Genomic DNA, 27,957 nt, shown 5'->3' on the forward strand with positions numbered 1-27,957 from the left:
ACAGTCTCGAAGCCTCCCGCGGACCCCTGGGAGGGAGGGAGGCGAGTGGCGGGCGGGGCCTTGGGCGTGGTCTATAGGGGGCGGGGCCTGTTCGAGGCCGGAGCCTTGCCCCTGGCCTGGTGGGGCCGGGGCCGGTCCCGGCTCGGGGGCGGGGCCTTTCCGGGGCGGAGCCTGGCCGGGAGGAGTGGGACCTGATGGGGCGTGGCCTTGTGCGGCGGGGGCGTGGCCGGGAGGAGCGGCGCCTGGAAGGCGGGGCCTTGTGGTGGCGGAGGCGTGGCCTTGCCGGGGACAGGGGCTGGCGGGCTGAGTCCCGCCGCGCTCCCGCCGGCTCCTAGTCCTCCCGGCGCTCTGGGGCGGGCTCCTCGTCTGCCCCGGGCTCGGGCCGGGCCGCAGCCCCCGGGAGCGCTCTCGGAGCCCCGGCGCCGGCCGGGCGGACGCCGCTGCCCTCATGGCGGCCATCACAGCGCTGCAGCAGTGGTGCCGGCAGCAGTGCGAGGGCTACCGGGACGTGAGCATCACCAACATGACCACGTCGTTCCGCGACGGCCTGGCCTTCTGCGCCATCCTGCACCGCCACCGGCCCGACCTCATGTGAGTGCGCCCGCTCCCCGCGTGCCGGCCTCCGGCGGGGAAACTGAGGCCGGGCTGCTCGGACTGCGGACGGGGCAATGGGCCGCGGTCAGAACTCCCGGCCCAGGGCCTGGTGGGACGCTCTGGGGCCGAGCGGAGCCGGACCCTGCAGGCACGCCCGCCCCGTGGCCCCTGCAGCGCCTCAGTTTGCCCGACCACCAAGTGGAGCTGGGCCGGAGCCAGGACGTCCGGCCGCCCCCGCTGGCTTAGTCAGTCAGTCCGTGACTCAGGCCAGCGTCCTGGGCTCCGGCCACAGCCAGCCCTCCCCGTCGGTCTCCCTGGGAAAGGGCCGGCATAGCTGCCCTTCTGGGCCCTCTGAGACCCCCACTGTCCTGGGACCTACCTACCAGATCAGGGGGTGTGGGGCACTCGGGTCTTACTGTGTGGTACTGGCCGTCCCCCAGCCTGTTCCGGCACCTTTAGGAATGCAGCCCAGGGTCACTGTGGGGGAGGGGCCAATGCAGAGCAGGAAGCTTGAGACACCCACCCCCCAGGTCCCCTTGGCCGGGCCTCCTTACCCTAGGGTGATGGGGCATAAGATGGGAGCCTTGGGAGGTGGGGAGGGGAGGGGGCTAGGTCGTCTCCCTCCAGGAGGGTCTAGGGGTCGAGGCTGGGAGGTTGGCCCAGCCTTGTTGCCAGATCTTGTCCCCGCCCTGGACCCGCTCCGTCTGTTATTCACTCAGCAAACGCTCTTTGGCTGTGACTGGGACCTGGCTTGCTGGGACAGCTCTGTGCTGTGAGGCCCTGGCCCCCCTGCCTCGTGAGAATTCACAATGAGTACAGCTGCCAGGGAGGGTGCCTGGGCTGGGCGGTTGGAGGCTCAGGAAGGGTGTCCTTGGAAGACGCCTCCTGGAAAAAGCATGCTGTTTGTCAAATGTTAAAAGTGTTCTCCTGAGAAGTCATGGCTGGAACCAGGGGTGGGTGGAGCGTGTTTGCCAGGGAGGGCTCGGGCTGGGAGCAGCCAGAGGCAGCACCTTCTCAGTGCTGCCCTTGGGCCTCTTGCTGTACAGACGGGGAAACTGAGGCCCAGAGAGGAGACAGCCTTGTTCAGGACACAGAGCATGTCAGGCAGAACCAGGGCGGGCACATGGGGCTCCTTCCCTGCACCCAGATGTCCGCTGTACGCCCAGGGACTGTCCCCAAGCACCGCCCTCTATGGGGAAGCTAGTCTTAAGAAAGAGGCCTGCACGGATTTCCTCCTCCCCCTGGGGTTGTGAAACGCATCTGTGGGGCGGCGTGGGGAGCCCTCTCTGCTCGCTGCCCGCGGATTTGCCCTAGTTGCCCTCAGAGCCAGATGTCGGGGCAGCATGCGCTTCCACTCTGAACACCCGGAGCTGAGCTTTGATTGTGGGGGGCCGGGGCGCGGGGTCGTGGAGACTGGGAGACTGGGAGACGGACTGGCAGTGGAGCCTGGGCCAGGCAGGGTCCCCGGGAGGCTGGCTGGTGGCTGACCCCAGGGAGCCCGGACCGGGTCAGCGGGAGAAGTCCGCCATTGGCGGGAAAGAGGGTGCCGCCCTCTGCCAGCCCAGCAACCTCAGGACGCCGCGCGGGAGTAAATGGAGATTTGGGGCCTTTCCGAGCCCTGGGAGCTTCCATCTGTTCCCAGCTGTGCTGGGGTTAGAGACCTCTGTGTGTGCGTGTGTGTGTGTGTGTGTGTGTGTGTGTGTGTGTGTGTGTGCACCTGTCCCAGCACGCACTGCCCGCGGGTGATCACAGGCGTGCACATGTGGGTGTGTCCACGTGCTGGCACAAGCTGGTGTCTTACAGCAGTTCACATAGCCATTACTGAGTGCCTGCTGTATACACAGCACTGTGTACTGTACCAGGTGGCCTTGGCCCCTGCCTCAGGGAGTGACGGTTTAGGTACAGAGCCAGAAAGCAAACAGATAAATGAACAGAAGCTCAAGGCAGCTCCAGAGGGTGGTGAAGGCTGTGCACGGAGGACGCTGGGAGGAGGAGGAGGAGGCCGCACCCTCGCACACGGGAGTGAGTTATCTCACTTACTGCTGGCTTGGTCACTGGCCACCTGCCTCCACTGGACTTTCAGCTCCAGAGGGTGGGGATGTCTGTCTGCTTTGTTCACTGCTGTGTCCCCGGTGCCTGGACGACGTCTGGCACGTGACACGCGCTCAGTAGTTAACAGCACGCAGTCGGAGGTCAGTGGATGAGGGAGGTCCGCTTGGGGCCCAGCAAGTATGGCCGTTGCTGCCAGGTGAGGGCTCTGCAGGTGCCTGGGAGGAGGAGGCCACGGGGGCAGAGATGGAGGCACGTGGCCACAGACAGGGAAGGCCACCAGCGGCTGGGAGGGACAAGGAACAGAATCTCCCCCTGAGCTTCCGGAGGGAGCTTGGCCCTGCTGACACCTTGATGTCAGACTTCTGGTCTCCAGACTGGGAGGGACAGAATAAATGTCTGTTATTCTAAGGCGCCCAGTTTGCGGACAGTCGTTGAGGCAGCAGTGGAGAACCAGTCAGGCTCCCATACGTGGCGGGGCCCAGAAGGGGCTCCACAGGTACCGGCTGATCGAATCCCGTGCGTGTGGGCCCATGTGTGTCACGGGCCTGTGTCTGTGCCTTAAATACCCCTCCGCCACCTCTGGTCCCCGCGATGCCTCTGGGCAAGTTGGTGGCTGGGGGAGGGGTAGTCTCACCAAGAAGCCCTGAGCCACCCCACCGGCTCCCCGTGGTGCACGAAGGGGAGGAAACACGCAGGAACCTCGTGGGGTGGCCGTCCTCCCGGGGGAGCCCCCGAGCTCAGACTCGGTGACACTCACCCCCACCCTCCCCATCCTGTGAAGACCCTCCGGCAGCAGGAAAGTGGACATCCTGTCTCCCTGTCTCCTAGCTTTGCCACCAAGAAGTCCTTCCCTTTATCTCATCCCTGACCTTCCTGCTCCCGTGAGCCTGCTTCCTCCTGGCCCCCAGCGGAGGAGAGCAGCTGTGAAAGGAGGAGCCGGGCGCTGAGCCCGCCGGCTGGGGACTCCGGCCGCCTGGCTGTCCTCGCGCTGGCGCTGTCCACCGGGGTCTGCGAGTTCACCTGTGCCCTGCAGTGGCCGCCCCCTGGGGACACGGACAGCTGTGGGGGTCTCAGGCTCACCCAGAGATCCGCCCGGCCCATCCCCGCACCTGGCCGGCCACCGGGCCCACCCCATAGCTGAAGGTGCCCACCCCATAGCTGTAGGTGCCCACCCCATAGCTGAAGGTGCCCACCCCATAGCTGTAGGTGCCCACCCCATAGCTGAAGGTGCCCACCCCATAGCTGTAGGTGCCCACCCCATAGCTGAAGGTGCCCACCCCATAGCTGTAGGTGCCCACCCCATAGCTGTAGTTTTTGCAGGTGGGCCTGGAGGTGCCCGCCGCCCGCAGGGTCTGTTTCCCCAGTGACGCCACATCCGCCCGCCGCCCGCCAGCCGAGGAGCGGCCAGGTGAGCGCAGGAACCGCTCAAAACAAACACACCCTTCCTGCCTCCGGGCTGTAAACCTGTGGGGCTGGAGTGTTCCTTCCCCTCTAGCCGGACCAGGAGGGACTGAAGCTCCAGGAGGCCGGGAGGGTGGGCGGAGGGGGGGCAGGCAAGACGCCAGGGCTGCAGCCCTTCCCAGAGGCAGGGGCTGGGCTTCCTTCTCCGGGGCCGTTGGGGCGGGAGGGGTGCTGGCGGCCGGCCCTCTGGGAGCCGCGGAGGGGTCGGGGGTCAGGGAGTGGGTTCTGTGTAAACTCGCCGGGCCTCCCCCGCTCCTCAGTCCCGTGGGGGGCGACCTGACCTTTCCCTGCAGCTCTTGGGCCCCCGCCAGGCTGGGCCAGAAGTGGGGGCGGCTCCCTGACTGCTCTTGGAGATGCACCGTCGTGGGGTGTCAGGAGACTCACCCCCGGAGGCCGGCACCCGGAAGCCGCTTCCTGGGCCGGAGCAGAGGGGGCTGGGCCCCGGGTCCGCGCCGGCCTCCCCTCCCACGCCGGCTTCGTGGTCAGCAGGAAGCCGCCTGGGGACAGCGGCCTCTGTTCTTGGCCTGGGGGCCTGCGGCTGAGAAGGGGCTCGGCCCGACGCCCCCCTGACTCCCCCTTAGGCCGCTGCAGGAGCCCCGGGCTGGCCCCTCCTGGCTGGGCCCTGGTCGGGGTCGGGGTCGGGGTCTGCGCCAGCCTGAGGAAGGCCTGCAGCAGGGGGGACCCGTTCTCCCCGTCCCGCCTCGGGCGCTTCCTCCGTCCACCCTCTCCCCTGGCCTCTTCCAGGGTGTCTGCCTTGGTGTCTCTGTCCCTGAACCCTGCCTCCCCGCCGCTTCTGCCCTGTGGGCTCTCCTGTCTCATCTCTGGGCACTTTGGTACCCATGTCTCCCTCCATCTGTATTTCAGCCTCTCTGTCTGTCTGTCTGTCTCTCACTCTCCCTCTCTGCTCCCCTTCCCGGTGGGATTAACTCCAGATGTGCTGGGGATGCCCGGAAAAAAGGCTGGGCCTCTGTCATCTGCCCCCGCACCCCACTCCGCCCCCAGTCCCAGCGCCCACCCCTGTGCCGTTGCATTTAGTTCCAGGAAATAAACAGCGTGAGGTCAGCTCTCCAGGAATTTGGAAGGGGGTACACATTCCCAAGAGCCCCTGAGGCGTTGGGGGCAGGAGGAGGTCAGCAGCCCTGGTCAGCTGTGGCCGGCGGGAAGCAGGCCGGGAGGGGCCGTGCGTGCCTCGGGCTCTCTCAGCCAGGCCCGGCGCCGGCCAGGGCAGGGCACGGCACACAGACCCAGTGAGCTCATTCATTAGGCCGGTGCTGAAAGAGTAAACAAATGCCACCGAAGGCCCCTCACTCAGCAAGCACTGGACAAACTAACTCATCAGCACCGTTCACAGAGTGCCAGCTGTGTGCCTGGCCCCAGTCAGGTACCTTGGAGTCATAGCAGAACATACCTGATTTTTATTTTTTTATTTTTATTTTTGGCCATACCAAGCGGCTTGTGGGATCTTAGTTCCCCGACCAGGGATCGAACCTGTGCCCCCTGCAGTGGAAGCGCGGAGTTCTAACCACTGGACCACTGGGAATTTCCAGAACATCCCCGATTTTAAATACAGGAGTTCACCTAAAAAAATGATCTACCTGGGGAGGGTGCCCTCGGTCCCCGCCCGCCGGTGCGCAGGTTCTCGGATGAAGATGCTGATGCAGTTTGATCCTGCAAGGCCTTAAACGCAAGCCGGCCGCCTCCCTGAGGCCAGCCCAAGGTATCAGCCCGTGAGGCCTGCTGATCAAGGTCCTGCAAATGGGCAGCTGAGACCACAGAAAGGAGCCGTCCACCCGTTCCGTCCAGGAGCCCAGGGCGGGTGTCAGCAGGGCTGGTTCCTTCTGGGGCCTCCGCTCTGGGTGTGCAGATGCTGTCTGCTCCCCAGGCCTCCTCCTCGTCCTCCCTCTCTGCACATCTCTGCGTCCAAATTTCCCCTGTTTGTGAGGACACCAGTCATTTTGGATTAGGGCCCCCAGTGGCCCACTTTAACTTGATTCTGTAAAGTCCCTGTTTCCAAATAAGGTCACGTCCTGAGGTCGTGGGGGTTAGGACTCCATCGGGCCTCTTTTGGGGGACAATTCAGCCCATCCCACCAGGGGTTCGCCTGCTGGCAGAAACCTGGTCCCGTTGGACTTCCTGACGGGGACGGGCGGGCCTCTCCTTGGCGCTCTCTGAAGGGATTTGCGAGGCAGTTCTGACCCCTCGCCCGTCTTTGCCAGCCCGCTGGCCTCAGAGCTCCGGCCCCGCAGCTCTCAGGGACCCAGTTGATGCTGGCGGAACCCCCTGCTGAGGGGACGTGAGCTCAGGCCTCGGGAGATGGGCAGGGGCACTCTGGGCACGGGCAGCAGCGTGAGCCAAGGCCCTGGGGTGCTTGGAGGGAGCTCAGTCTGGGAGGGGCGTGGTAGTCATGGGACTGGCCAGGGTGGTCCGGCCCAGCCGTGGAGGCTTGTGGGTCCAGGGAGGCAGCTTGGCTTTGGTGCTGAGGGTGGTGGTCCTTGAACTTGAGTGGAAGGGCAATTCTGCACCCTCTGGCCAGCATGCCTTTGACTCTGCTCAGGGGGGCTGGCACCGCGTCGTGGGTGCCCTGATTTACGCTGAGCTCTGAGACCCTCACTCTGGGTCTGCAGGCAGAGAGGGCGCTGGGGGCAGCTGGCTGCCCCAGATTGCAAGACGGAGCCGTTGCAGCCCCCCAGGGGGACCGAGGCCAATGCAGGGGGCAGAGGGCTTCCTTCTCCTTCTTGTTTGGAGACAAAACAGACCTTGTTATCCTGCCCTCCAGCACCGGGCATCTTGCTGAGGACACGGCCGTTTCGGTCAGTGACCCTGGGCAGGTCTGGAGAAGAGATTGAGCTTTCAAAGGGGTGGTGGGGGGAGGGAGGGAGAGGCGCTCCCAAGACCCCAGTCGCTGAGGATGGAGGGGCCTGCACGGCTGAGAGCCCCCGGGGCGGCGGACGGAGCCCGGCCACTCCACGTGCCGTGGACATCGCTGGGTGTCGGGCTGCCACGCCCACCCTCCCACTCCTCCGGCCATTTGTCCCCCACAGACAGGTCTGTCCGCCGTCCTGTCCTGGGCACAAAGCACCCTCTGTTCTCCTGGGGTGGTCTCACATCTGGAACATGTTACCTGGGAGGTGGTCCAGGCGGAAACTGGGAGGCTTCCCGAAGAGCCGGGCAGGTTGATGAACGGCAGCTGGAGGCCGATGGGGCCCCTGAGGCGGGAGGTGGGCCAACCGCAGCCCCTGTCCTCCTCCCACCCCCGAAGTGTGGCCCAGGGCCAGCCGCTGCCCCAGCCTCAGTTTCCTCATCTGTGTAATAGGCCTCCCGGGGATGTCACAGGGTCAGGGAGGTGGGGTCAGTGCACGGTCAGGTCTGGGAGCCAGGCCATCCTAGGCCAGGTGGCCGCAGGGTCTCCCCTGCCCCCTCTGTCTGCCACCTGCCCGACCTTGAGCCAACGCCCTCAAATTCACCATGAGAAGCTGTGGTCACCCTCTTAGACGGGGACCCTGAGGCCCCAAGAGAAGAGGGGGGCCCGCCCGGGTCAGACAGCACGGCCGGGATGAGTCGGGATGGGGCCCCCCTGCCCTGCCCCCAGCTCTCTCCTGTGCCACGAGGCTTCCGGAACAAGCCAGTTGACCTCAGAGTGGCAAGGCTGCCGCCCAGCACACGGACAGACAGACAGATCTGTATTTAACCAGCCCTCCCGAAGGCGCTGGGCCGCGTGGCCGAACATCCCGTGCTGGGCCGGCCGCCTGCTGGGGTCTGGCTGTGTTTTCCGGTCGGAGCTCCCTCCCAGGTGTGCTGTGCCGGGCGTGTGTGTGGAGTGCCGGGCCCGGCCTGGAGCTGGCGCTGGGCTTCTCCTCCTTTCGGAACGATCGCTGTGCTCCTGGCCTCTCCGGGGAGGCCTACCATTCTGGCCGGGCCTGGGGCCCCTGCACCCCTATGGTCAAGTGTGTGTGGGAGGCAGCGGGGGCTCTAATATTCTCAGCCTTGAGGGTGTGCCCCCTCGGGAGGACGGCTGGGCACCTGGTGGGTGCGTTCGAACCCCAAACACCTGGACGCTGGGGCCGAGGCCCTGCTCTGGTCCTGCTTTCCCGCTGTGTGACCTCAGGCAAGTCACGGAGCCTCTCTGTGCCACATCGCCTCATCTGTGAGAGGCGGGCATTGATGGCGTCTGCAGGTGCGAGTTGATATTTTTAAAGAGCTGAGAACAGCTGCGCTCATGGGAGGCGCTGGGTAAATAAAGCAAATGGTGGGAACCGGGAGGTGGAACGAGGGCCCGGCTTGCCCTGACCAGTGGGCAGCGTGGAGCTCCGCCCACAGGAGCCCTTCAACCCCAGGACATCGGCCTCCCGTGACCCACCAGGCCCGTGAGCTGCCCAGGGGGAAGCAGCCCACCCTGAGCTGGGCCCTGGCTGGGCCGCCCGCTCGGCCACCCAGGGCCTGCTTCCAGCTACACCTAACTGGGCGGTGCGGAGGTGGGGCTCAACCTCTGCAGGGCGAGGGGTGGAGTCTGCAGCTGGGGGCCCGTGTGGGCCGTTGGGCCCCAGGTCACGGGAGGTGCTGGACGGCATCCCCGGGCCCAGGGCAGGGCCAGAACCTGAGGCCTGGTGCCCAGCCCTCCTCTTGGTCGCTGTGTGACCTCGCTCCTTCACTGCCCCACCCCTGGCCTCGGTTTCCCCCTTTGGGCAAGATGACCTTTGAGGCCCTTGTGGCCCCTCCCTTTTTGGACCCTGAGCTACTTTGAACACTTGTGTTTTAATTTTCCAGAAACTTCGATGCCCTCAGGAAGGAAAACATTTACGAGAACAACAAACTGGTGAGTGCCTTCTCAGCCCGGTTTGCGCCGTCCCCAGCCCGTGTCCCAGGGACCCGAGTGGGCACAGCCTCCCACGGGGTAGCCGCGGAGTCACTGCTGCCCACAGGTGGGCAGGGGGAGGCCGGGCACTCGCCGCCGGGCTCTACAGCCTGTCCCGAGCTGGGCAACCGCAGCTCCCCAGAATAGCCCCTGATCTCGTAGCCAGGCCTCCTGGTCCCTCTTTTTCTTGGTGGGGAGGGGAGGGGAGGGGAGGGGAGGGCCGGACCCTCCTTCCCACCCAAGGCAGAGCAGGGTCAGAGGTGGCTCTGTGGGGCAGGGCCCCCAGGTGGGTCCGGGGATGGACCCGCTCTCAGGCTGGCTGGGTTCACGTCCTGTCCAGCCATCCTGCTGTGGGACCCCACCCCGTGCCGGCCAGCCTCAGCTTCCCTGCTGCAAAATGAGCTCCGTGACCCCATGGGGCTGATGCCCAGAAACTTGGCCCGTGTCCTCTGCGCTTCCGTTGTGGCCCCTGCCGGGGTGCAGCCGCGAGCAGGACGCCCGCCCCCGTCAGGTCTGCGAGTCTGGGGGCAGCACCCCCGGTGCTGGCGATTGGAATTTAAATTTAACTTAACTGAGATGAAAGAAAATGACACATTCAGTTCCTCAGCTGCACTGGCCACGTTTCAGGCACTCACTAGCCACACGTGGATGGCTGAGAGTAGGATGTGTCCACCGTGACAGGGTCGTTGGGCCACGCTGACCACAGATAGCGTGCGGGCGGGAACGGGAGCCGCAGGGAAGAGGTGGGGTGGGGGCGTGGTGAGGGGCAGGGACGCTGGGCGAAGACGAAGGAGAGGGGGCTGCAGGGGTGAAGGCTCTGGGGCTGGAGGGCACCAAGCTTGTGGGAAGCAGCAAGGGGGGTGCGGCGGGAACAGAGGGACGGGTGGGCGGTGGGGAGGCTGGGACAGAGAGGAGGCTGGGGTGTGGGGGGACTTGGCTTCTTCTCTGAAGGCTGCTGCGCCATAGGAGCTGCTCGCTTCCGCAGGCTCTGTGCAGACAGCAGGGTGGGGTTAGGGGGCCGGCGCTGGCAGCCGGAGTGGCCAGCTTCTGGGTATATAGGGTTGGCCGAAAAGTTCGTTCAGGTTTTACTATAAGATCCTACGGAAAAACCCAAACGAACTTTTTGGCCAAGTCAATATTTTGAAGGAGTCAGAGGCAATAGGAGGCCTTTGTTCCTAGTGTGGCGGGGTGGTCACTGCTGGAGCCTGCGGGTCTGGGAGCCCAGGGGCCTCGTCTTAGACGCACAAAGATTGAGGTGGGGGTCGTGGTAGTTTAGGGGAGGGCTAGAGTGTGAAGGCAGGAGCCCCGCTGGGCTGGCAGGGCAGGGGAAGGGAGGGAGGAGAGGGAGAGGAAGCAGGGAGGGAGGGGAGAGGAGGGAGGGAAGGAGGGAGGGGAGAGGAGGGAGGGGAGGGGAGGGAAGGGAGGGGACAGGGGAGGGAGGGGACAGGGGAGGGAGGGGAGGGAGGGGAGGGGGGGAGGGAGGGGATGGGGAGGAAGGGGAGGGAGGGGAGGGAGGGGAGAGGAGGGAGGGAAGGAGGGAGGGGAGAGGAGGGAGGGGAGGGGAGGGAAGGGAGGGGACAGGGGAGGGAGGGGACAGGGGAGGGAGGGGAGGGAGGGGAGAGGAGGGGAGGGAGGGGAGAGGAGGGAGGGAAGGAGGGAGGGGAGAGGAGGGAGGGAGGGGAGAGGAGGGAGGGGAGGGGAGGGAAGGGAGGGAGGGCAGGGGAGGGAGAGGGCAGGGGAGAGGAGGAGAGGGAGGGGAGAGGAGGGGAGGGAAGGGAGGGAGGGCAGGGGAGGAAGGGGATGGGGGAGGGAGGGAGGGGAGGAGCCCCCACCGGCTACTGCAGAGTCAGGGCAGAGGAAGCAACTGTGGCGGGGGCGGGGAAGAAGCAGCAGCAGAGATCTGCGTCCCCCAGGGCGGGGAGCCCACCCCCACCCCCGCCCAGTGAGTGTCCCTTGCCCGGCTTTGTCTCCTAGGACACAGGTGTTCCCCCTGGCCTGGGGAAGGCTCCTCCCATGGAGAAAGAAAGCTGCCCCCTGACCTGTAAGGTCGGTGCTGGCCAGGGGCGTACAGATTTAGGGGTGTGGGGGCTGTTGAGGGGGTCTCCACGGTGACCTGGGGCTGAAGTCCCAGAGCAAATAGCCCGAGCTGGGCAGGGCCCCCTCAGGACCGGGCCATGGCCTCAGCTGCTGTTACCGAGGACCCGCCGGGACGGGCCCCAGAGCTCCTTCGGTCCTGTGACTGGGCTGTGCTCTCCGTGGTACAGACGGGTAAACCGAGGCCGGGGAGGCCGTGCAGGCTGATTGAGTCCAGACCTTTCCGGGCTGCAAGCGGCTCTGTCGCCTCGGGCCCCTCCCGCCTTCCCTCCGGGGGGAGCTGGCGGCCTGGCCGAGGCGGGGGAGGGGCCTCCCAGCCCCCCCACTGACCGCCCCCCCACCCCAGGCCTTCCGTGTGGCTGAGGAGCAGCTCGGCATCCCGGCCTTGCTGGACGCCGAGGACATGGTGGCCCTGAAGGTGCCCGACCGGCTGAGCGTCCTGACCTACGTGTCCCAGTACTACAACTACTTCCACGGGCGCTCCCCCAGTGAGTGCCCGCAGGGCCCTCCCTCTCGGGTCCTCGCCCGGCCCCCCAGCCCGCAGCCAGCACCGCCGTGGGTGCTGCCACCTCCTCCACGTCCTGCTGCAAGTGACGAGCCGGGTCCAGGCCCCCAGGCCTCCCGTTGCCCCTGCTGGAGCCGGCTCAGCCGTCCCCCTCCCTGTCCACCGGGCGACACACCCAGCTCCGCGCCTTTCCCTCCCTGGGCCTGGGTTTGCCCGTCTGCTCGCCTGGGATCTGTGCGCACAGCTCTTGCCTCGGGCGGCGTGGCTGGCCCGTGTGGGCTCCCAGGCCCTGCTGCAGAGGCCCCCACGTGGTGCTGGGGGTCAGCTGGCCCTGGCAGGGTGGCTGAGGGCAGGCCGGGCAGGGGAGGGGCCGGCCTGGGTTCATCATTCCAGCCACTTGGTGCACCAGCAGCTCAGCACCAGCCCCCCGCCCCGCCCCGCCTCACCCGGGCTTAGAAATCCCCGGAATCGCTCTGGGCGCACGGCCAGCCTGCCTTAGAGCCCTACTTGGTGGAGAAACAGAAAGTCCCTTTTCCCTGACCTCAGATCGGGCTCTCGGAGGGGAGGGGAGGGGCGTGGGGGAGGCCAGGCCCCTGCTGGGAATGGATGCTCGCTGGGGCTACCCCTCCCCGGCCCCCAGAGAGCAGGGGCCGCCCATCCCCACCCCCCGCTCCAGGTCTCGGGCTGGGCACTGGCACCCCCAGGGAACCCGGACCAGGGGTGGCCCCAGAGTCTTTCAGAGCCAGCATGTGGGGCCGGGGCCCCTGACCCTGTATGTCTCGTGCCAGTTGGGGGCATGGCCGGCGTGAAGAGGCCCCTGTCGGACGCCAGTGAGGAACCCTCTGGAAAGAAGGCCCCGTCCCAACCTGCCAGGCCCTCGGCCACCCCAGCCCGGGGGCAGCCGCTGTCTCCGGTCAGCACAAACCCCACTGTCCAGCGGAAGGCTGTAAGCGCCCTGGCCCGCCCTCCCTCTGGTTCTTGGGTTTTCCACCAGCTTCCACTGAGTGAGGCTCTTGGGCCTGAGTGTGTCCCTCACCCACAGTGCCCAGGGTGGGGTGGGATCCCCTCGGGTCCCAGACACGGCCTCAGCTGCCCCCTGGACTGGCTCCCCGAGTGGTGGTCGGGATATGATCCCCGTTGTACAGACTGGTAAACCGAGGCCAGGGAGGCCCCAAAGGCCAAGTAGGGCCCCGAGCGGGTGTCTTGCCTAGGCCGTCCCCCCACCCCGTAGGGCCAGGAGAGCATGTGGGCATGTCCTTCACTCCCAGGCCAGCCCTGCAAAGTGAGGTAGGCTTGCCCCACTTTTCAGAGGTGGAGACAGGACAGGGTGATGACTTGGGGCGGGGCACTGGGGATTGGGTAGGATTTCTGCACCTTGGGGTGGGAATAGGAGGTGCCAGAATCTGCCTCCTGGCCCCCGGAGACCCCCAAAGTCAGCCCCCAGCCCGCTCCCCTTGGGCCAGGCTGGAGACCCTGAACGCAGAGTCCGGCGGCCTGGGCACGAGCCTTCTCCGGGACCTCCGCTCTCCGGTCTGTACAGTGGGATCTTCTGGCCGCTGACGGGGTGGCTGTGAGGAGGGGAGGTGGGGCAGGCCCGTCAATGGCTTCCCCCCCCAGGGCCAGGCTGCAGGTGGCTCTGTCAGCAGCACCTGTGGCGTCTGCGGGCAGCACGTGCACCTTGTGCAGCGGCACTTGGCAGATGGGAAGCTGTACCACCGGAGCTGCTTCAGGTGGGCCCGTGTGCGTGTGTGCGCGAGTGTGCACCCGTGTGCGTGCCGGTGGGACGAGCGGCCCGGATGAGGGCCCTGGGGGAGCCTGGGAGAAGAGGTGTTTGCTGAGTGAGCCGCCACCCGCACGAGGGGACCCGGGATCCACGTGTGCCTGCTCTGGGGAGGCGCGAGTGAACGCGCCTGTGGCTGGAGCCCCCTCCGGTTTCCCCGCCCACCGCAGGTGTAAGCAGTGCTCCAACACGCTGCACTCGGGGGCCTACAAGGCCACGGCAGAGCCCGGCGTCTTCGTCTGCTCCGGCCACCACCCTGAAACCGCCTCTGCCGGCCCCACGTTGCCGGGCTTGACCCCCAGGCGGCCTGGAGCCATGTCCATGGACCCCAAGACCCCTGGCTCCCCGAAGAAGGCCCAGGAGGCGAGCGGGCAGAGAGACGCAGGGCCAAAGGCCAGGCCGCCGGCGTGGGGGCCCGCGGCGGGCAGCTCGACTGCCAAAGGTTCCCCTCCAGCTGCAGCTGACCCTCCGGCCACCGCCTGCTCCCACGTCCACGCGGGGAGCCCAGCCGGGGCCAGGCTCTCGGTGGGCCCCGTGGGTGGCAAGGCCAGCACTCACGTGACCAACAGCTCTCCGACGGGGTGGTCGTCGCCGGCAGGCAGCCCTCGTTCCGCCGTGACCCCGAGTGCCCGGAACTCTCGCCCGGCCACCCCACAAGGCCGGGTAACCCCCCGAGGGGCAGCCCCTCAGACCAAGCTCAGTTCAAGGCCAGCGTCTCCGGTCCCGGCGAGCGCCCCGGCCTGGACCCCATCGTCCTCCAGGACGCAGCAGGCCCGGGAGAGCTTCTTCCAGACGCCCGGCGCCGGCCCGGCTGCCGCGGACGCTCCCCGCAGGGATGGCAGCAGGGGGCAGGCGTTGAGTTTCCTCCGGAAGGCGCTCCCCGAGCTGGGGGCGGCTGGCGCTCAGGCACCCGGCAGGTGGGTGGAGGAGGAGGGGCAGGGGCTGCGGCCCCAGGAGGCCCGCGGGGCTGGGGCGGCCGGGGAGGGCTTCTGGGCTCTGGCCCTGCGGGGCTGCACGTCCCCTGCCTCAGTTTCCCCGTCTGGGAAATGTGGCGACGTAGACGAGGGAGCAGAGTGCCAGGTGGCCGGCAGGACGGGGACACGGCTGTACGCTGTAGAGCCGGTCTGACGTGCTTGGGGGCACGGGTGCAGTGACGCTGCCGCCCGGGGCCTGGCCGCACCCAGTCCTACGTGAGGACACATTTCACAGATGAGGAAACTGAGGCCGGGGGTGGTCCGAGCGTTGGCTGGTCTGACCCGAGCGGGGCTGCCCAGGGCCTCGTGCCTTCTGCACAATGGACACGGAGCAGCCGGGGTGACGGGGTGAAGGAGGGTCGCCGTGCTGCTGCCCTGGGGCTGCTGGACACAGCACCGAGCCTGGGTGGCTGGAACAGCGGACGTTATTCCTTCACAGAGCTGGAGGCCCAAAGTCGGAACTCCAGGTGTGGGCAGGGCCACTCCCTCCGCAGGCTCGCGGGGGCTCCCTCTGCCTCCTCCAGCTCCGGGGGGCGCCCGCCGCCCTCGACTCGTGTCTCCTCTGTCTTCACGGCCTCCTCTCTGTGCGTCTGTCCTCTCCTTTTCGCGCTTGTTTTCGGTGTCAGGGCCTCCGTAGTCCAGGATGACCTCGTCCTAACTTGATTTTACCTGCCAAGAGCCTGCTTCCAAGTCAGGTCACACCCTGAGCTTCCGGGGGGCGGGGATCTGGGGGGACACCGCTTGCCCCACTACGGTCACCCAGCAAGTCTCCACACCACGCTGGCGACGGCTGTGCCCACTGCCTCGTGCTGCCTCTCCTGTGGGGGGCCTTCCCCGCTTGGAGCTGCTCACCCCCGCTGGGCCAGCTGGTGGTGCCAGGGGCTCCCAGGGAGGGCACGGGGTGGGGAGAGCGGGCCCGCCTGCCGCCCCAGCGCTGAGCGGTGTCCGAGGCTGTCGGGGGTGAGGGTGTGTAAGGGCTCTCCCGGGAGTGCTCCCTGGGGCGCACCTGGCCCGGCTCCTCCTGGGAGTCCAGCCCGGGATGGGGGAGGAGCAGGGGGGGAGGACCTGGTCGCATAAGGGGCCCGGGGCACACGGAGCAGCTTCCCTGGCTTGCGGGGGTGCCCGGGGACCCTGCCGGCGGCCTTACTTCCTGCACGTGTGCACGTGGGGGGGGATGCAGGGTGGCCGCGTACGGGCCTCCTGGATGTGGCTCAGGATGGAGCTCGGCCTCCACGCTGAAGGCCCAGCTGCTCCTGAGCGGGCGGGTGGGTGGAGGAGGGAGGCACCGGGGGGCAGACCCCACGGCAGCGCCCTAGGCGCGGTGCGTCTGGGGGTGTGTTAATGTCAGCTGATGCCGGGGTTGAACAGGAGGGTGACGTCTGCCTACGGCCCGCCTCATCCCTCGGGAGGGGAGGGTGGGCACTGGGGAGCAGCTGCCAGGGGAGGCCGAGGGGCTTCTGCCTGGGGGTCGTGGCGGGGGGCTTCCGGATGCACCCATGCGCGACACCTGCGCCCTCACCCACAGGCCCTCCCTCGCCACCAGCCCTGCTCCCGGTTCCCATCCCAGATCCGAAGGGCCAGGAGCAAGTCCATCAGCCAAGCGGTCCCAGTCGGCGTCTCTGCAGGCCCTTAGCCCCGCTGAGAAGACCGCGCCGCCGGCCCCCCTGAGCGTGGGCAGCACCTCGCGGGTGTCCGCGCCGCCCCAGGCGGGCAGGAAAGGCTCGGCTGCACCCTCAGGGGCCGTCGGGGCGGGCGCTGGCTCCAGGCTGAAGCCGGAGGCCCCGCGGGCCAAGGGTAAGGGCCCCCACATCATGGGTGGAGCTGGGGTCACCGCGCCCAGGCTGTCGCCGTGTGTCGCGGCCGCTCTGCTCCCGGCCTGTGGTTCTGCCGCGGTTTGCTGTTGCACAGTCTGGCTCCCGGGGTCCGGCCTGGGGATCCGTCACCCTGTGTCACCATCGCCCGCCTGCCGGACGCCGCGTGGCCCAGTCCCTGCAGCGCCGCTGTCCCCTGGTGACAGCGCCCGGCGGGCAGCCACGCTGCTCTCCCGCTTTGCCGCACTCTGGGGGGTCTCCCCGCTCCTGTGGGGTTGGCCGCCGCTGTCCGCGTGCGTCTGTCATCACTGCCCTGTCCTGGCGACGGTGGCCCTGTGCTCTGAAGGCCCTGAAGCCCCCCCTGACTGCCCTGGCCTTGGGCTCTGGGCTGTTTTGGACACTTTCTGCGGAACTGCAGGGTTGGTCCCTTCTGGGTGCTGGGCTGTCTCTTAGGGGCACCCGTGGTATCACTGAGCTGGCTCAGAGCACGCACCACACGAAGCATTCTTCCCACTCCGTCCCGGGAGCCAGACCGGCCGCAGGGGTACCTGAGGGTGGGGTGGCAGCAGGAAGAAGGGGTGGGGGGGTGCAGCCTTTCCCAGCAGACCACCCCCCCTCACCCCCACCCAGGCCCGAGTGCCAGCCCCCAGGAGGCCCAGGAGGACGGGCCGGCAGGATGGAGGGCCCGCCTGAAGCCCGTGGAGAAGAAGAGCCCCGCTGAGAGGTGAGGGGTGGATGGGCTGGGGGCGCTGGACCTATGCCCGTGCCGTGGGTTTGTGCGCACAGGAGCCTGTGTCCGGGGCACGCACAGGGCCTGGCACACAGTAGGCGCTTCACACGTGCCTGCAGGTGAATGACAGCACACACACACACCGGGAGGATGTGAACTGACATCCACAGCAGGGCTGTGTGCACGTCTCACCGTGCGTGTCAGCTGTAGAAGCAGAAACCAGCTCGTGCCAGCCTGAGTGACACAGGCCAAGTGCCCTCGGGTAGCTGGACTTGGAAGGTCAGGGAGGGTCCATCAGGACCCTCGGTATCCTCGCTCTGAACCAGTCTGGAGGCCCTGGTGAATGAGGGCACGTTCGCTGGTGTGCGCCCACCAGGCCTGACCCTGGTGCTGGGCTGGGACCCCCGTTCACTATGGGGAGGGGGCGGCCCCCCCGGAAAGCTCAGTTAGGATGGAGAGGGAGAGAAGGCCACTGCAGCCTTCCGTGGATGAGGTCACAGCCGCTGGGGTCACACAGGAGACTGAGCCCATGTTGGTCCGGGTCCGCTGTGCGTGGCAGCTGCCCCGTGTGCCCCGCGGGGGTCCGTCACACATGCTCGGGGTCCCAGGTAGGGGTGGGGCCGGTGCCCATGTGTGCATCGGCTGTGGGTACCTGAACACATGCTCACACCTGTGACGTAGGTGCACCTGTCCACATGCACCTGTGTTCCAGGAGGGGGGAGAGTCGGGGACGCGAGCCCGAGGGGCACCGCGAGGCCCCGCTTCGGGCCGGCTTGCTCCCCCCAGGCTTGTCTGCACAGGGCTGCTGGACAGCCTCCCGGCCCCACCGACCTCTTGCCTCCCATTCAGGGCTCTGGAGCTGAAGGAGCCTCAGGTCCTGGGAGAGCCGAGGGCGGGTGACGCACCCCAGAAGGTCTCTGGGAGCTCCCAGGGGGGTGTCCACATCACCCTGACCCCTGTGCGAGTGGACAGGACACCAGGCCCGGCCGGGACCAGCCTCCTAGGTAATGCCAGACAAAAGCCCCCCCCGGCTGTCCCCAGCCAGGCAACCCGGGTCTAGGTGGTCCCCTCCTTGGGGGCAGTGGCCCTGCTTGGCCAGGGGAGCGGGTGGTTCTGGCGGGTGTGTGTGTGTGTGTGTGTAATGCGCGTGTGCATGCCTGTGCACGTGCGTGACTGTGCGTGTCTGTTCTTAGCACTCAGCCGTCCTTGCACAGGTCACCAACCCACTGGGCTCGTTTCCCCGTGTGCTGTCGGGGGTCAGGATTCTGCCCCTTCCCCCTCCCGTGGACGTGACCCCTCCCGTCAGGCAGGACGTGGCCCCTCCCGTCAGGCAGGACGTGGCTGTGAGGGCTGACTCCCGTGTTGGTGCCCCTCTGGGGGGGCCCAGCTCAGGGAAGCGGTGGGGGGAGGGCGCCGGGCCTGCTGACCTGACATGTGACTCTGTCCCCCACCCGTGGGCAGCTGCATCCCCCTCCCCGTTGCAATCCCCGTCCCGCCGCAGGAAGCTGGCGGTCCCTGCCAGCCTGGACGTTTCTGGCAACTGGCTTCAGCCGGAGCCCTTGGGGAAGGAAGCCCCTGCCTGGAGCCGGAAGAAGGAGGAGAAAGCCCCTCCCCAGGGCAAACCAGGTCAGCCCAGGGACGCCGCCTGGTTCCTGCTTGGGGTGCAGATGAAGGGGGCTCCTCTAGGAGGATGTGCCCGGCGGGGGTTTGGAGGATGTATAGGAGCCCACGGAGCCTAGAATGGAGGGAAGACGAGCCTGGGGGCCAGCAGCCTCGCGCACCTGGAGGAGGCTGGGCGAGGAGGCGGGGCGGGGGCGGGAGGCCCGGAGGGGGCCTCACCTGCCTCCTGGTGCCTGAGTCCGCAGACGCTCGGTGACGATGGAGCGTTTGCTCCTGGCAGCTGGTGAGAAGGGTGGCCGGGGTGCTGGCAGCGTGTCCGATGCTGCTGACCTGGAGGAGGGCAGGGGCTCGGGTGGGCACGGGGACTTCGGGGACGGGGCCTGGGTCTGTCCGTGAGCTCTCGCCCTTTGGACACCAGCCGGGGCTGCCCAGGGGCCTGCTGGGTGCAGCAGGGAAGCCGGGGTGTAGGGGGTGTCCCGGGAGGATGGGGCTGGGTGGGGGGTCAGGCCCCCTTCCAGACCACGCCTGGGTCACGTTGGGCCCGGTGCCTGAAGAGGTCTGTCCTGCCCCTTCTCCAGGGAGGCCCTCGGGCCCAGCCGGCATCCCTGTTCCGCCTGGCGAGTCAGTGCCTTCCCCGGTCAGGGTGAGTAGGCTAGGGTGCAGGTGGGTGAGGGGCTCAGCCCCGGGGGGCCCCCCGCCCCCACCCCCTCACCACGTCCTCATCCCCAGCTGCACCCTGACTACGTGCCCCAGGAGGAGATCCAGCGGCAGGTGCAGGACATCGAGAAGCAGCTGGACGCCCTGGAGCTCCGGGGCGTGGAGCTGGAGAAGCGCCTGCGTGCGGCCGAGGAGGGTGAGCCCCGGGCCGACCCCCTCCCCAACCCCCTCCGCCAGCTCGACCCTGGGCCCCGGCCCCGCCCCCGCGCAGGCCCCGCCCGCCCCGCGCCCAGCCAGCGCCTCTCCGCAGACGCCGCCGCGGAGGACGCCCTCATGGTGGACTGGTTCCGGCTCATCCACGAGAAGCAGCTGCTGCTGAGGCTGGAGTCCGAGCTGATGTACAAGTGCGTGGTCCCCCCGAGGCCTCCCGGAAAGCCCTCCTCTCCGCACGGGCCTGTCTGGTGCGGGGAGGCCAGTGGCCGGGCCGGGCTCACATCCGTGTCACCTCGGCAGGGCCAGGGACCAGCGCCTGGAGGAACAGCAGCTGGACATCGAGGGGGAGCTGCGCCGGCTGATGGCCAAGCCGGGTGCGTCCCCCGCGCCCAGCGTGGAGCCCAGGCCGGCGGGGGTGGGAGGGGGTGGGAGGGGGTCTCAGTCCCAGGAGGTGGGTACGGGTGTGGGCTTTCCAAGGCCCTCTCATGGCTGGCTGCCAGGAGGAGGCGATCATGGCACACTCTCTCTCGAGCCGCAGTGGAGTTCCAGCTCCTCCCCTTCCTGGCTGTGTGTCCTTGGCTGAGTCACTCAACCTCTCTGTGCTTGGGTTTCATCCCTGGAAAGTGGCGGCAGTTCTAGTGCCACCTCCTTCAGCTGTTGTGAGGACTGAGTTAATGTGTGCAGGGGGCGGGTAGTGAGTGCCCAGTCTCTGATACGGCTGGTCGTTTGTGCACTCATTCACTCATTCATTCATTCATTCATCCACTCACTTATTCATACGTTCACTTATTCATTCAACCGGCGTTGCCAAGAGCCCACCATAGGCCCCAAGACCCCACCCCCTCCTCCAGTGGAGGAGCCTGACCCTTGGGGAGTGGGGTCACTGTGTCCCTGACCAGGGTGGAGACAGCAGGGCTCCGGCTGATCCAGCTGTCCCTGCAGAGGGTCTGAAGTCCCCCCAGGACCGGCAGCGGGAGCAGGACCTGCTGAGCCAGTACGTGAACACCGTCAACGACCGCAGTGACATCATCGACTTCCTGGATGAGGACCGGCTCAGGTGAGGGCGGGGCCCAGGGGAGGGTAGAGCCCAGGGGAGGGCAGGGCCTTGGGGCCCAGGTGAGGGCGGAGCCCAGGGGAGGGTAGAGCCCAGGGGAGGGTAGAGCCCAGGGGAGGGCAGGGCCTTGGGGCCCAGGGGAGGGCGGAGCCCAGGGGAGGGTAGAGCCCAGGGGAGGGTAGAGCCCAGGGGAGGGCAGGGCCTTGGGGCCCAGTGAGGGTGGAGCCCAGGGGAGGGGGGCCCAGGTTCTCACCTCGCGCTCAGAACCTCCCCCTCCCGATCATGATCATCGGGAGGAGGAGACCCGCCAGGTGCTTTGTGCAGGTGAGGCCGAGGCCGAGGGCAGGCCCTGCCAGGCAGCCTGTCTTCGAGTTTCTCCCCCATGAGGCCTCTTGTGCACCCAGGCCCCTCCTGTCCCCAGGTCACTGCTGAGGGGCTGGGCCCCGAGGGGGCAGGCACCTGCCCTGGGAGGGGAGAGGGTGGTGCCAGGGTGTGGCTTACAGGCAGGTGAGAGGGCAGGTGCCCCTGGTGTTGGGTGGGCTCAGGGCCCTGGTGTGACGACGGCCCAGGCGGTCCCACCGCGGGCGTGGTCCTCACAGCCCGTTCTGTTTCAGGGAGCAGGAGGAGGACGAGATGCTGCAGAACATGATCCGGAAGCTGGGTGACTGGGTGGCGTGGGAGGTCGGGGCTGGGCTGGACCCAGGGGGAGTTGGGCCTCCTGTAGGAGTGGGTGCTGGGACCCACATGGCAGGCTCACCCTAAGGGAGTGAGTTCCCCATCGCTTGAGGGATCCAAGAAGCACGGATGGCCCTGTGGTCAGGGTGAGGGGAGTGCTTTGCCCTCCAGCCGTGCCCAGCCCAGTGGACACTCTAAGGGCAGGTGCACGGTGGTTCCCCAGGGGAGGGCAGCCGGTTGGGCTCTGCTGGGGCCCGGGAGGCTCTGCGGGTGGCAGGGAAGGCCGCAGGGCACTGGCCATCAGGTGGGCGAGTGACCCCTCTGTGTCTGTCCCCCAGACCTGCAGAGGAGTGGTGGGGACCAGAGGAAGAAGCCCAGGTTCCGCTTGTCCAATATCTGGTCCCCGAAGAGCAGAAGCAGGACCCCCGAGTAGCTGCCTGGCGGGGCTCCAGACCTTCACCCGCGGGTGGGGTAGGAATGTGGGCGGCGGGAGCTGCACCGCCCTCTCTGTGGGGTCTGGGCAGCCTCAATAAAGAAACTGACCATGTGGCCTGGGTTCCCTGTCCTGTGTGGTCACGCGCTCCTGGGCAGCCCAGGGGTCTTGGCCACGTTCCGTTTCTGCACCAGCGTGGATGTGCCCATGGCCTTGAGAAGACGCTGACCCTCTGGGCTTGGCTCGGGCCCTCTGAGACGGGCATTTGAGCCACTTCCTGACCTGGCTGCGTGGACAGGCTGGACACGAGCCTTACAGGAACTGGGACAGGACGGGTCTCGAAGCTGCACTCGGTGCTGGCCCCACCCCCACGTGGGGGTCGCAGTCAAGATCTTTGACCTTGACCTTTAGGACGGAGGCCGGCTGGGCCCTGGGACCGAGTTCCTGGCGTCCAGCAAGGGAATGGGGCCCACCGCCCTTCCCGACTTCTGGTGGGGGGCCACGGCCGTGCAGGGAAGGACTGAGGGAGCAGAGCCTGCTTGCGGCCCAGCCCCGAGGCCTCAGCAGCGCTGCCCCCCACCCTCGGGAGACCTGCAGCGTAACCTCCCCTCCGGGCGCCAGCTTCCTCACCTGTGTACGGCGGCTGTAGCTGTGTCTTCCTGTGCTGTCTGCAGCCACCGCAGAGCCCTTCATGGTGGTCCTGGTGGACCCTCAGCGATGGCAAAGTGCCAGTCCTCCCCCACCTGGTGGCAGGCCGGGTCAGGACCCCGTGAGTCCTGGTGGGGACAGAGCTGGGAGACCCTGGCTGAGTGTGTTGGGCCCCAGGAGGTCTCGCCGCTCCTTGCTGCCTTTACGGGGTGGTGGAGGGTCTCAGGTGGGGATTTTTGGAACTTGAGGTCAGGATGTGATCTGGGACGAGGAAGGCAGCTGCCTGGCCTGGAGACGGATTCACAGTCACGCCTGTGCCGCTCAGCTGTGTGGCCTTGGGCTAGGGCCCTGCCCTCTCTGAGCCTTTGGTGACCGATGGGTTGCTTGTTGCCTATGAGGTCGATGGGGTCACATGGTTGTGTCTGGACCAGCAGTGATGGTGGAGGAGCTCAGAAACTGCCTGCTGCCCTCCATCACAGCGAGCCCCCCACTGGAGGGTGGGGTGATAGAGGAAGATGGGTGGCCCTGAGTGGTCAGTGGGGCCTGGACCGTGCAGGGACTTGGCCAGGTGGGGCAGCTTGGCTTCCTTCCTCAGGCGCTGGGCGCCATGGGCGGTTCTGAGCAGAGGCCCTGGTGGGACTTGCGTGTTAGGAGGAGGGCCGTGGAGGGCGGCCTGCACCAGCCTGCCTGACCCTTTAGCTGAGACCACCCCCCCCCACCCCCCGCAAGCTGTCCTTCCAGGCATGCCCTACCTGGGACCTGCGGCAATGTGGCCTCTTCACCACCAGGGGGAAGCAGAGGGCCACTCAGGAAAGGAGCTCCATTTTACTGATAAGGAAACTGAGGCTCAGAGAGGCAAGGCGACCCCCCTGGAGTCACACAGCAAGTTAGCTGTGGCCTGGGACTGGAGCATGAGGCCCGCCTCCAGCACTCCCAGGGCTGTGCCCTCCACGTGGTCCTGGGAGTCCGGGTGGGCTGGGGTGTATGAGGCATCTTTAGGACAGGGCAGGGAGGATTCCGCCGATGGTGTATTGTCCAGCCCATTAGGCTGTGGGCAACTGGGGCTGGTCCTGCTGGGGACACGCACGCTGCCCTCCGTCACGGCTGCTCCCTGGGAGCCCAGAGGCCGCCCCGGGGGCGCTGGGTGGGCTTCGGGTAGCAGAGCCCCTTCTGGTGGTCACGTCCCCAGGCCCCAAGCCGCCAGCAGGCCCCGTACAACCCGGTCACGGCAGGACAGGCACGGAGGTGTCCTCAGGGGCAGGGGAGTTACCAGGTCATGCAACGTCCATTCAGCCAGGGGGCAGGGCAGGGGGGGCCATGGGACCACACTTGAGGGTACAGGCGGGGCCTGGCTGCACTGCTGCCCCCCAGCTTGGAAGAGAATCAGCCAGTGCTCACCCGCCCCAGGGACCCCGACAGCCGCAAGGGGGTCCACACCCCAGAGGGGAGCCGGGCATGGCAGGGCACGGCAGGGCATGGCACCGAGTGGGAGGCCCAGCTGGACGCAAGCCCCTGTCTGCTGAGTGGTTCCTGGGGCTTTGAGATCCCGTCTGTGCATACAGGAGGTGCTTAATACGTATCAGGGCCTTTCCCCAGACGTGGCCCAGAGGAACCATGTTCCCATCCGTGGACGGGGTCCGGGGCGGGTGGTTCAGGGAGGGCTGTTCCCTGGGCAGCACCCCTCACGCCCACACACACCCCGCAGCCCTGAGGGCCTGGGGCCTGAACTGAAGGACATTCAGGGCCGAGGCGACCCTCGGACTAAGGCCTGGCCGTGTGGAGGGTCTGGGCTGTTGGGAACTCAGGGTGGGGAGTGGGCCGGCGTGGCTGCAGCAGGAAGGGTGGGGGGAGCGACCCAGCAGGGGCTCCTGCCTGCCCCGGGGAAGCTGGCCGGCCTCCCGCCGTCCCTCCACCCTGGCCTCCTCCCACTGCTGCCTCTGCTTCATGGCGCGCCCCGGCCTCCAGGAAGGCCTCCAGGAAGACGTACCGCAGGGCCCTGCCCTTGCGGCCCCTCCGCCTGGAGCCCCGCCGTCCACAAGCCTGGCCCCTTACGACAGGTCTCCCCTCGGAGAGGCTCCCCTGAGCCCCTGACTCTGCCCATCGCCCGGGCCCGTTTTCAGCACTTGGAGGTCACCTTTGGAATTTGGGTGTTTTGTCTTCTGAGATGGAGCTCCACGTCCCCTAGTCAGGGAGCTGGGCTGTGTCCCCAGCACGCGGGACGGTGTCTGGCACGTGGTGGAGCTCAGCGCACTTTGTCCGGTGAGTGATTGAGTGAATGAATGAAACCTGCATCTCAAGCTGTGACGCTGGACCACTCGGCCGGCCTTTCCGGCCTCAGTTTTCTCACCTGGGAAGGGGGATAGCGAAGCTGCTGGGTGCCCATAGCCCCCCGGGGACAGCGCCTGCCTCAACCCCGGGCCGGGCACAGACCTGCTGTGGTTGGGGCCCACCGGGGCTGGAGAAGTACGTGGGCTCAGGTGGGCAGAGCGCCACGGGGTGTGGGAGGGCACACAGCAGGCCCCTCCCACCCCGCTTGGACCTGAGAGAGACGGGAATGATGCAGGAAGGGGTTCAAGAGCTCGGGCGCTTTCTGGGGCATCTCAAAGCTGGTGGCCCTGCCTCCCAGGCCCAGAGGGAGCTTGGCCCACGGGACGCTGCGACCCCGTCCCCAGCCTCAGTTTCCACCTGCTGTTGCCCCCGCACCTGTGCAGGGGTCTGCACAGCCTGCGGGCCCCCACCCCCGGAGCGTCAGAGAGAGGGGCTCCCTTCGGCAACCCCCATCCGACGCGGCCCCTGGCCAGGAGTGGGGGATTAGCAGGCACATGAGGCCCCAGCGGCTGTAAATAATTGTGAGACCCCAGGGGGTGTCCCCACCTGCCTCCCTCACCCCTGCATCCCCCACTGGCTGGTCCCAGCCTCCCCCCTCAGCCAGGGCCTGGGTGGAGGCCAGTGGGTGTGCACAGGGCAGTGGTCTCGGTCTGTGACAACTGAGGCTGGCCTGGCCCTTCCCATGGATGGCACCTGAGCTCCCTGTGCCCACCCCCCAGCCAACTCCCCTCCTTTCCCAGAGGAAAGGGTTGAGGCCCAGGGAGGGGAAGGGCCTTCCCTGGGTCACACAGCACAAAGGACAGATGCAGGCGGAGGAGGGGACAGCAGGGCTGTCCTTGTGGGCAGAGCTGGCAGAGGGGGACCACTGGGATGGGGAGGCAGGGGTTGGCCCCCCGGAAGCAGGTGCATGGCCGGGGCCTGGGTTTTGGTGTCATTGGCCTCCGTCTGGGAGGTGCGGGGAGCACAGCCTGGACTCCCCCGGCCAGGGCCCCCTCCCGTTTGGGAGCTCCCCACGGGAGGAGCCCTGTTTGGCTAAGCGCGGGCGGGAGCCACAGTCGCCCCACAAACAGAATCTCTGTGTGGTCTTGTGTCTTCACATCCCAGCATCTCTCGGGGTCCCGGAAAGAAAGGGCTGCTCAGGTCTCTACGTGACACATCGAGGTGTGACCAGGCTTCCTCACACCCACCAGGTCCCTCCTGGGCCACTGACCCCAGGGCTGGCTGTGCCTTCATCGCGGAATCACTGAGAAGGCGCCCAGGGGTCGAGCCGGGCCTGCTCAGGGGAGGGGCCTCCCCGGGGCCCACGGGCCACCCCGTTCGCTTCCCACCGGGGTCTGTCCTGCCCTGGGAGGGGCTTCCCTGCCTGTGGTGGACGCGGGGTAGGCCTAGGGGCGTGCACACGAGTGGCTGGGGGCTCATGAAGTCCCAAAGGGGGCGTTGGGGCCGTGAGGTCAGGTCACGGCATTCTGGAGCCCGCGTACCCGGAGCTGTGCTGTGGGTGGTGGACGTGAGCTTGGGGTGGTTGCATCCCCTCGGCCCAGCAGGCCCCCAAACCCCCGGGAGGGGTGCAGCCAGAGGACAGGGGTCCCAGCCCCTCCTCCTACCAGACATGCGCTGCCGACCCCGCCCTTCTGCACACTGCCTCTGCAAACTGGGACCTCCCTCCCCCCCGAGGGTGCTTTGGCTCCCGTTCACCCCCAAGTCAGGAGCTCTGACTTCTGGGCTCCCCCCACCCTGGGCCTCCACCCCCTACCTCCCCTCCCAGCAGAGGCCTGTGCCCAGGTGGCTAGGGCAGGTCCTGAGGGCCCCTCTGCGGGTCCACCTAGGTGCCTCCCCAGGCCCTCCCGTCCCAGGCCGGAGTTCCAGGTTCTGAGCTAACGAGGTCTCTCAGGTGGGCCCAGGAGATGCTGCTGAAGGCAGATGGCATGAACGCTGGCCCATTACGTTGTTAATAACGAACATCCCCCGCACCTTCACCTGCAGCTGACACTTCACAAAGTCCGCGAGGATGTAATCCAATCGAAACGCAGTCTTGAGAACATCTTATCACAAATTGAAATTATATCATATTCCTCTTTCCTTAAATTAAAGTTAAAACCTTTTCATTTGCTCTCGCACTGGTTGTGTAAAACTTAATCAGTGGTTTTGACAACAATATTTCCATATGGGCCATTTCTATTCTCATTTATTGATGAGGGAGAACTTTCTGGAAAGAGGTGATAGGACGGGTGCGCGGAGGCGTCAGGCTCTGGGGCCGGCGCCTGGGGTGGACCCGCCCCCTCTGTGAGCACGTGGTGGGGGTGAGGGGGGCTGGGGTCAGGGCCCGCGGCTCCACTCGGGACGGGGGCAGTTCTAGCTGTAAAATGCTGTGTCTAGGACGGGGCGGGGGGGACGATGCAGGAATTGGTGGCACGGTGAGGGACAAGCCGAGGGGCCAGCGAGGGCACGGGGAGGGGGGCAGAAGTCCAGGAAGGAAGGTCCCCAGGGCTGGGGGACAGAGGGTGGGCTGGTGGGCGAACAGAGGTGTGGCCTTGAGGACGGGGCCTGGTCTGCTGGGCTTCCTGGGAGCAAAAGGTGCTCTGCCGCAGCCTTGAGTTCCGACAGAGCCCCTGCCTGTCAGTCCGCGGAAGGGGGGCGTTCAGATGGCCCCGGGGGACGGTGACAGCGGGCGCAACACGTGTGGCCATCGGGCACCTGCGGCGCGGCCGGTCCGAGGTAAGACGCGCCCTCAGAGTGAGAGACACGCGGGATTTCCAACACTGAGCCCCCAGAAAGGATATGACAGCTCGCTTACAGAATTACATACTGATCACATGTTGAGATGGACACATTTCGTATATATCGGGTTCACTAAGATATGTTATCAAAACCAATCTCGTCTCTTACTTTTTTTTTTTTAATATTTATTTCTTTATTTGGCTGCACGCAGGATCTTTAGTTGCGGCATGCGGGATCTAGTTCCCCGACCAGGGATCCAACCCGGGCCCCCTGCATGGGGAGCGTAGAGTCTTAGCTACTGGACCACCAGGGAAGTCCCTCTTACTTTTTTTATAAATGCAACGACTAGAAAATTCAAAATCACACACACGGCCCTTGCAGTCGTGGCTTGCGTTCTCCCTCTGGTGGGCGGGGCTACTGACCATGTCAGTGGCTCATCACGATCTCGTTTGCCAGTTCTGGGGTGTCCGCCTGTGCCAGCTCTGTGTCCCTTCATTCCTCATCGCCTCTGGGGTGTGGGCACTGCCATCGCCCCCCGGCCCCGCCCCCGCCCCGCTCTGTCCACTCCCTGTCCATTTTCTCTCAGAATGTTTCCCGAATCTGAGCTTTCTTCTCCCCTGGTCCTCTGGGCGTCTCCCCGCGCTCCCAACTCGCCCAAGAGGCTGAAACCCTCGGGGTCTCCCCGCTACGCTGCAGGGAGTCCACCCTCGTGCCGAGACCCCCGCCCCGGGGGGAGAAACCTCCGCTTGTTGCGGGGG

At 66.8% G+C, this 27,957-nt stretch overlaps 1 protein-coding gene and 1 long non-coding RNA gene across 6 annotated transcripts; both read left to right on the forward strand.

The window, feature by feature from the left end:
- Positions 1-315: 315 nt before the first annotated feature.
- Positions 316-21,621, forward strand: MICALL2 (MICAL like 2). Of its 5 annotated transcripts, none has more exons than XM_082359431.1 (17): positions 316-591; positions 8,872-8,920; positions 11,400-11,541; positions 12,347-12,504; positions 13,176-13,288; positions 13,509-14,255; positions 15,838-16,106; positions 16,754-16,847; positions 17,703-17,857; positions 18,315-18,479; positions 19,052-19,116; positions 19,203-19,326; positions 19,441-19,534; positions 19,644-19,717; positions 20,286-20,400; positions 21,012-21,058; positions 21,411-21,621. In XM_082359431.1, exons 1-17 carry the CDS (start codon positions 449-451, stop codon positions 21,503-21,505), a joined length of 2,649 nt encoding a protein of 882 aa, XP_082215557.1. In that variant the 5' UTR covers positions 316-448; the 3' UTR covers positions 21,506-21,621. The 5 variants fall into 5 exon arrangements, 3 of the variants coding, with proteins under 3 accessions (XP_082215557.1, XP_082215558.1, XP_082215559.1); XM_082359432.1 differs by having other exon boundaries at positions 19,227-19,326; XM_082359433.1 differs by having other exon boundaries at positions 12,347-12,471.
- A 168-nt stretch (positions 21,622-21,789) lies between these two features.
- Positions 21,790-27,375, forward strand: LOC309613035. The gene is made up of 2 exons (XR_014235474.1): positions 21,790-24,412; positions 25,586-27,375. It is a non-coding gene; the product is annotated as an uncharacterized lncRNA (long non-coding RNA).
- Positions 27,376-27,957: the final 582 nt, after the last annotated feature.

The sequence above is a fragment of the Balaenoptera borealis genome, assembly GCF_965194805.1.
Source record: "Balaenoptera borealis genome assembly, chromosome: 16".
Lineage (NCBI taxonomy): Eukaryota > Metazoa > Chordata > Mammalia > Artiodactyla > Balaenopteridae > Balaenoptera > Balaenoptera borealis.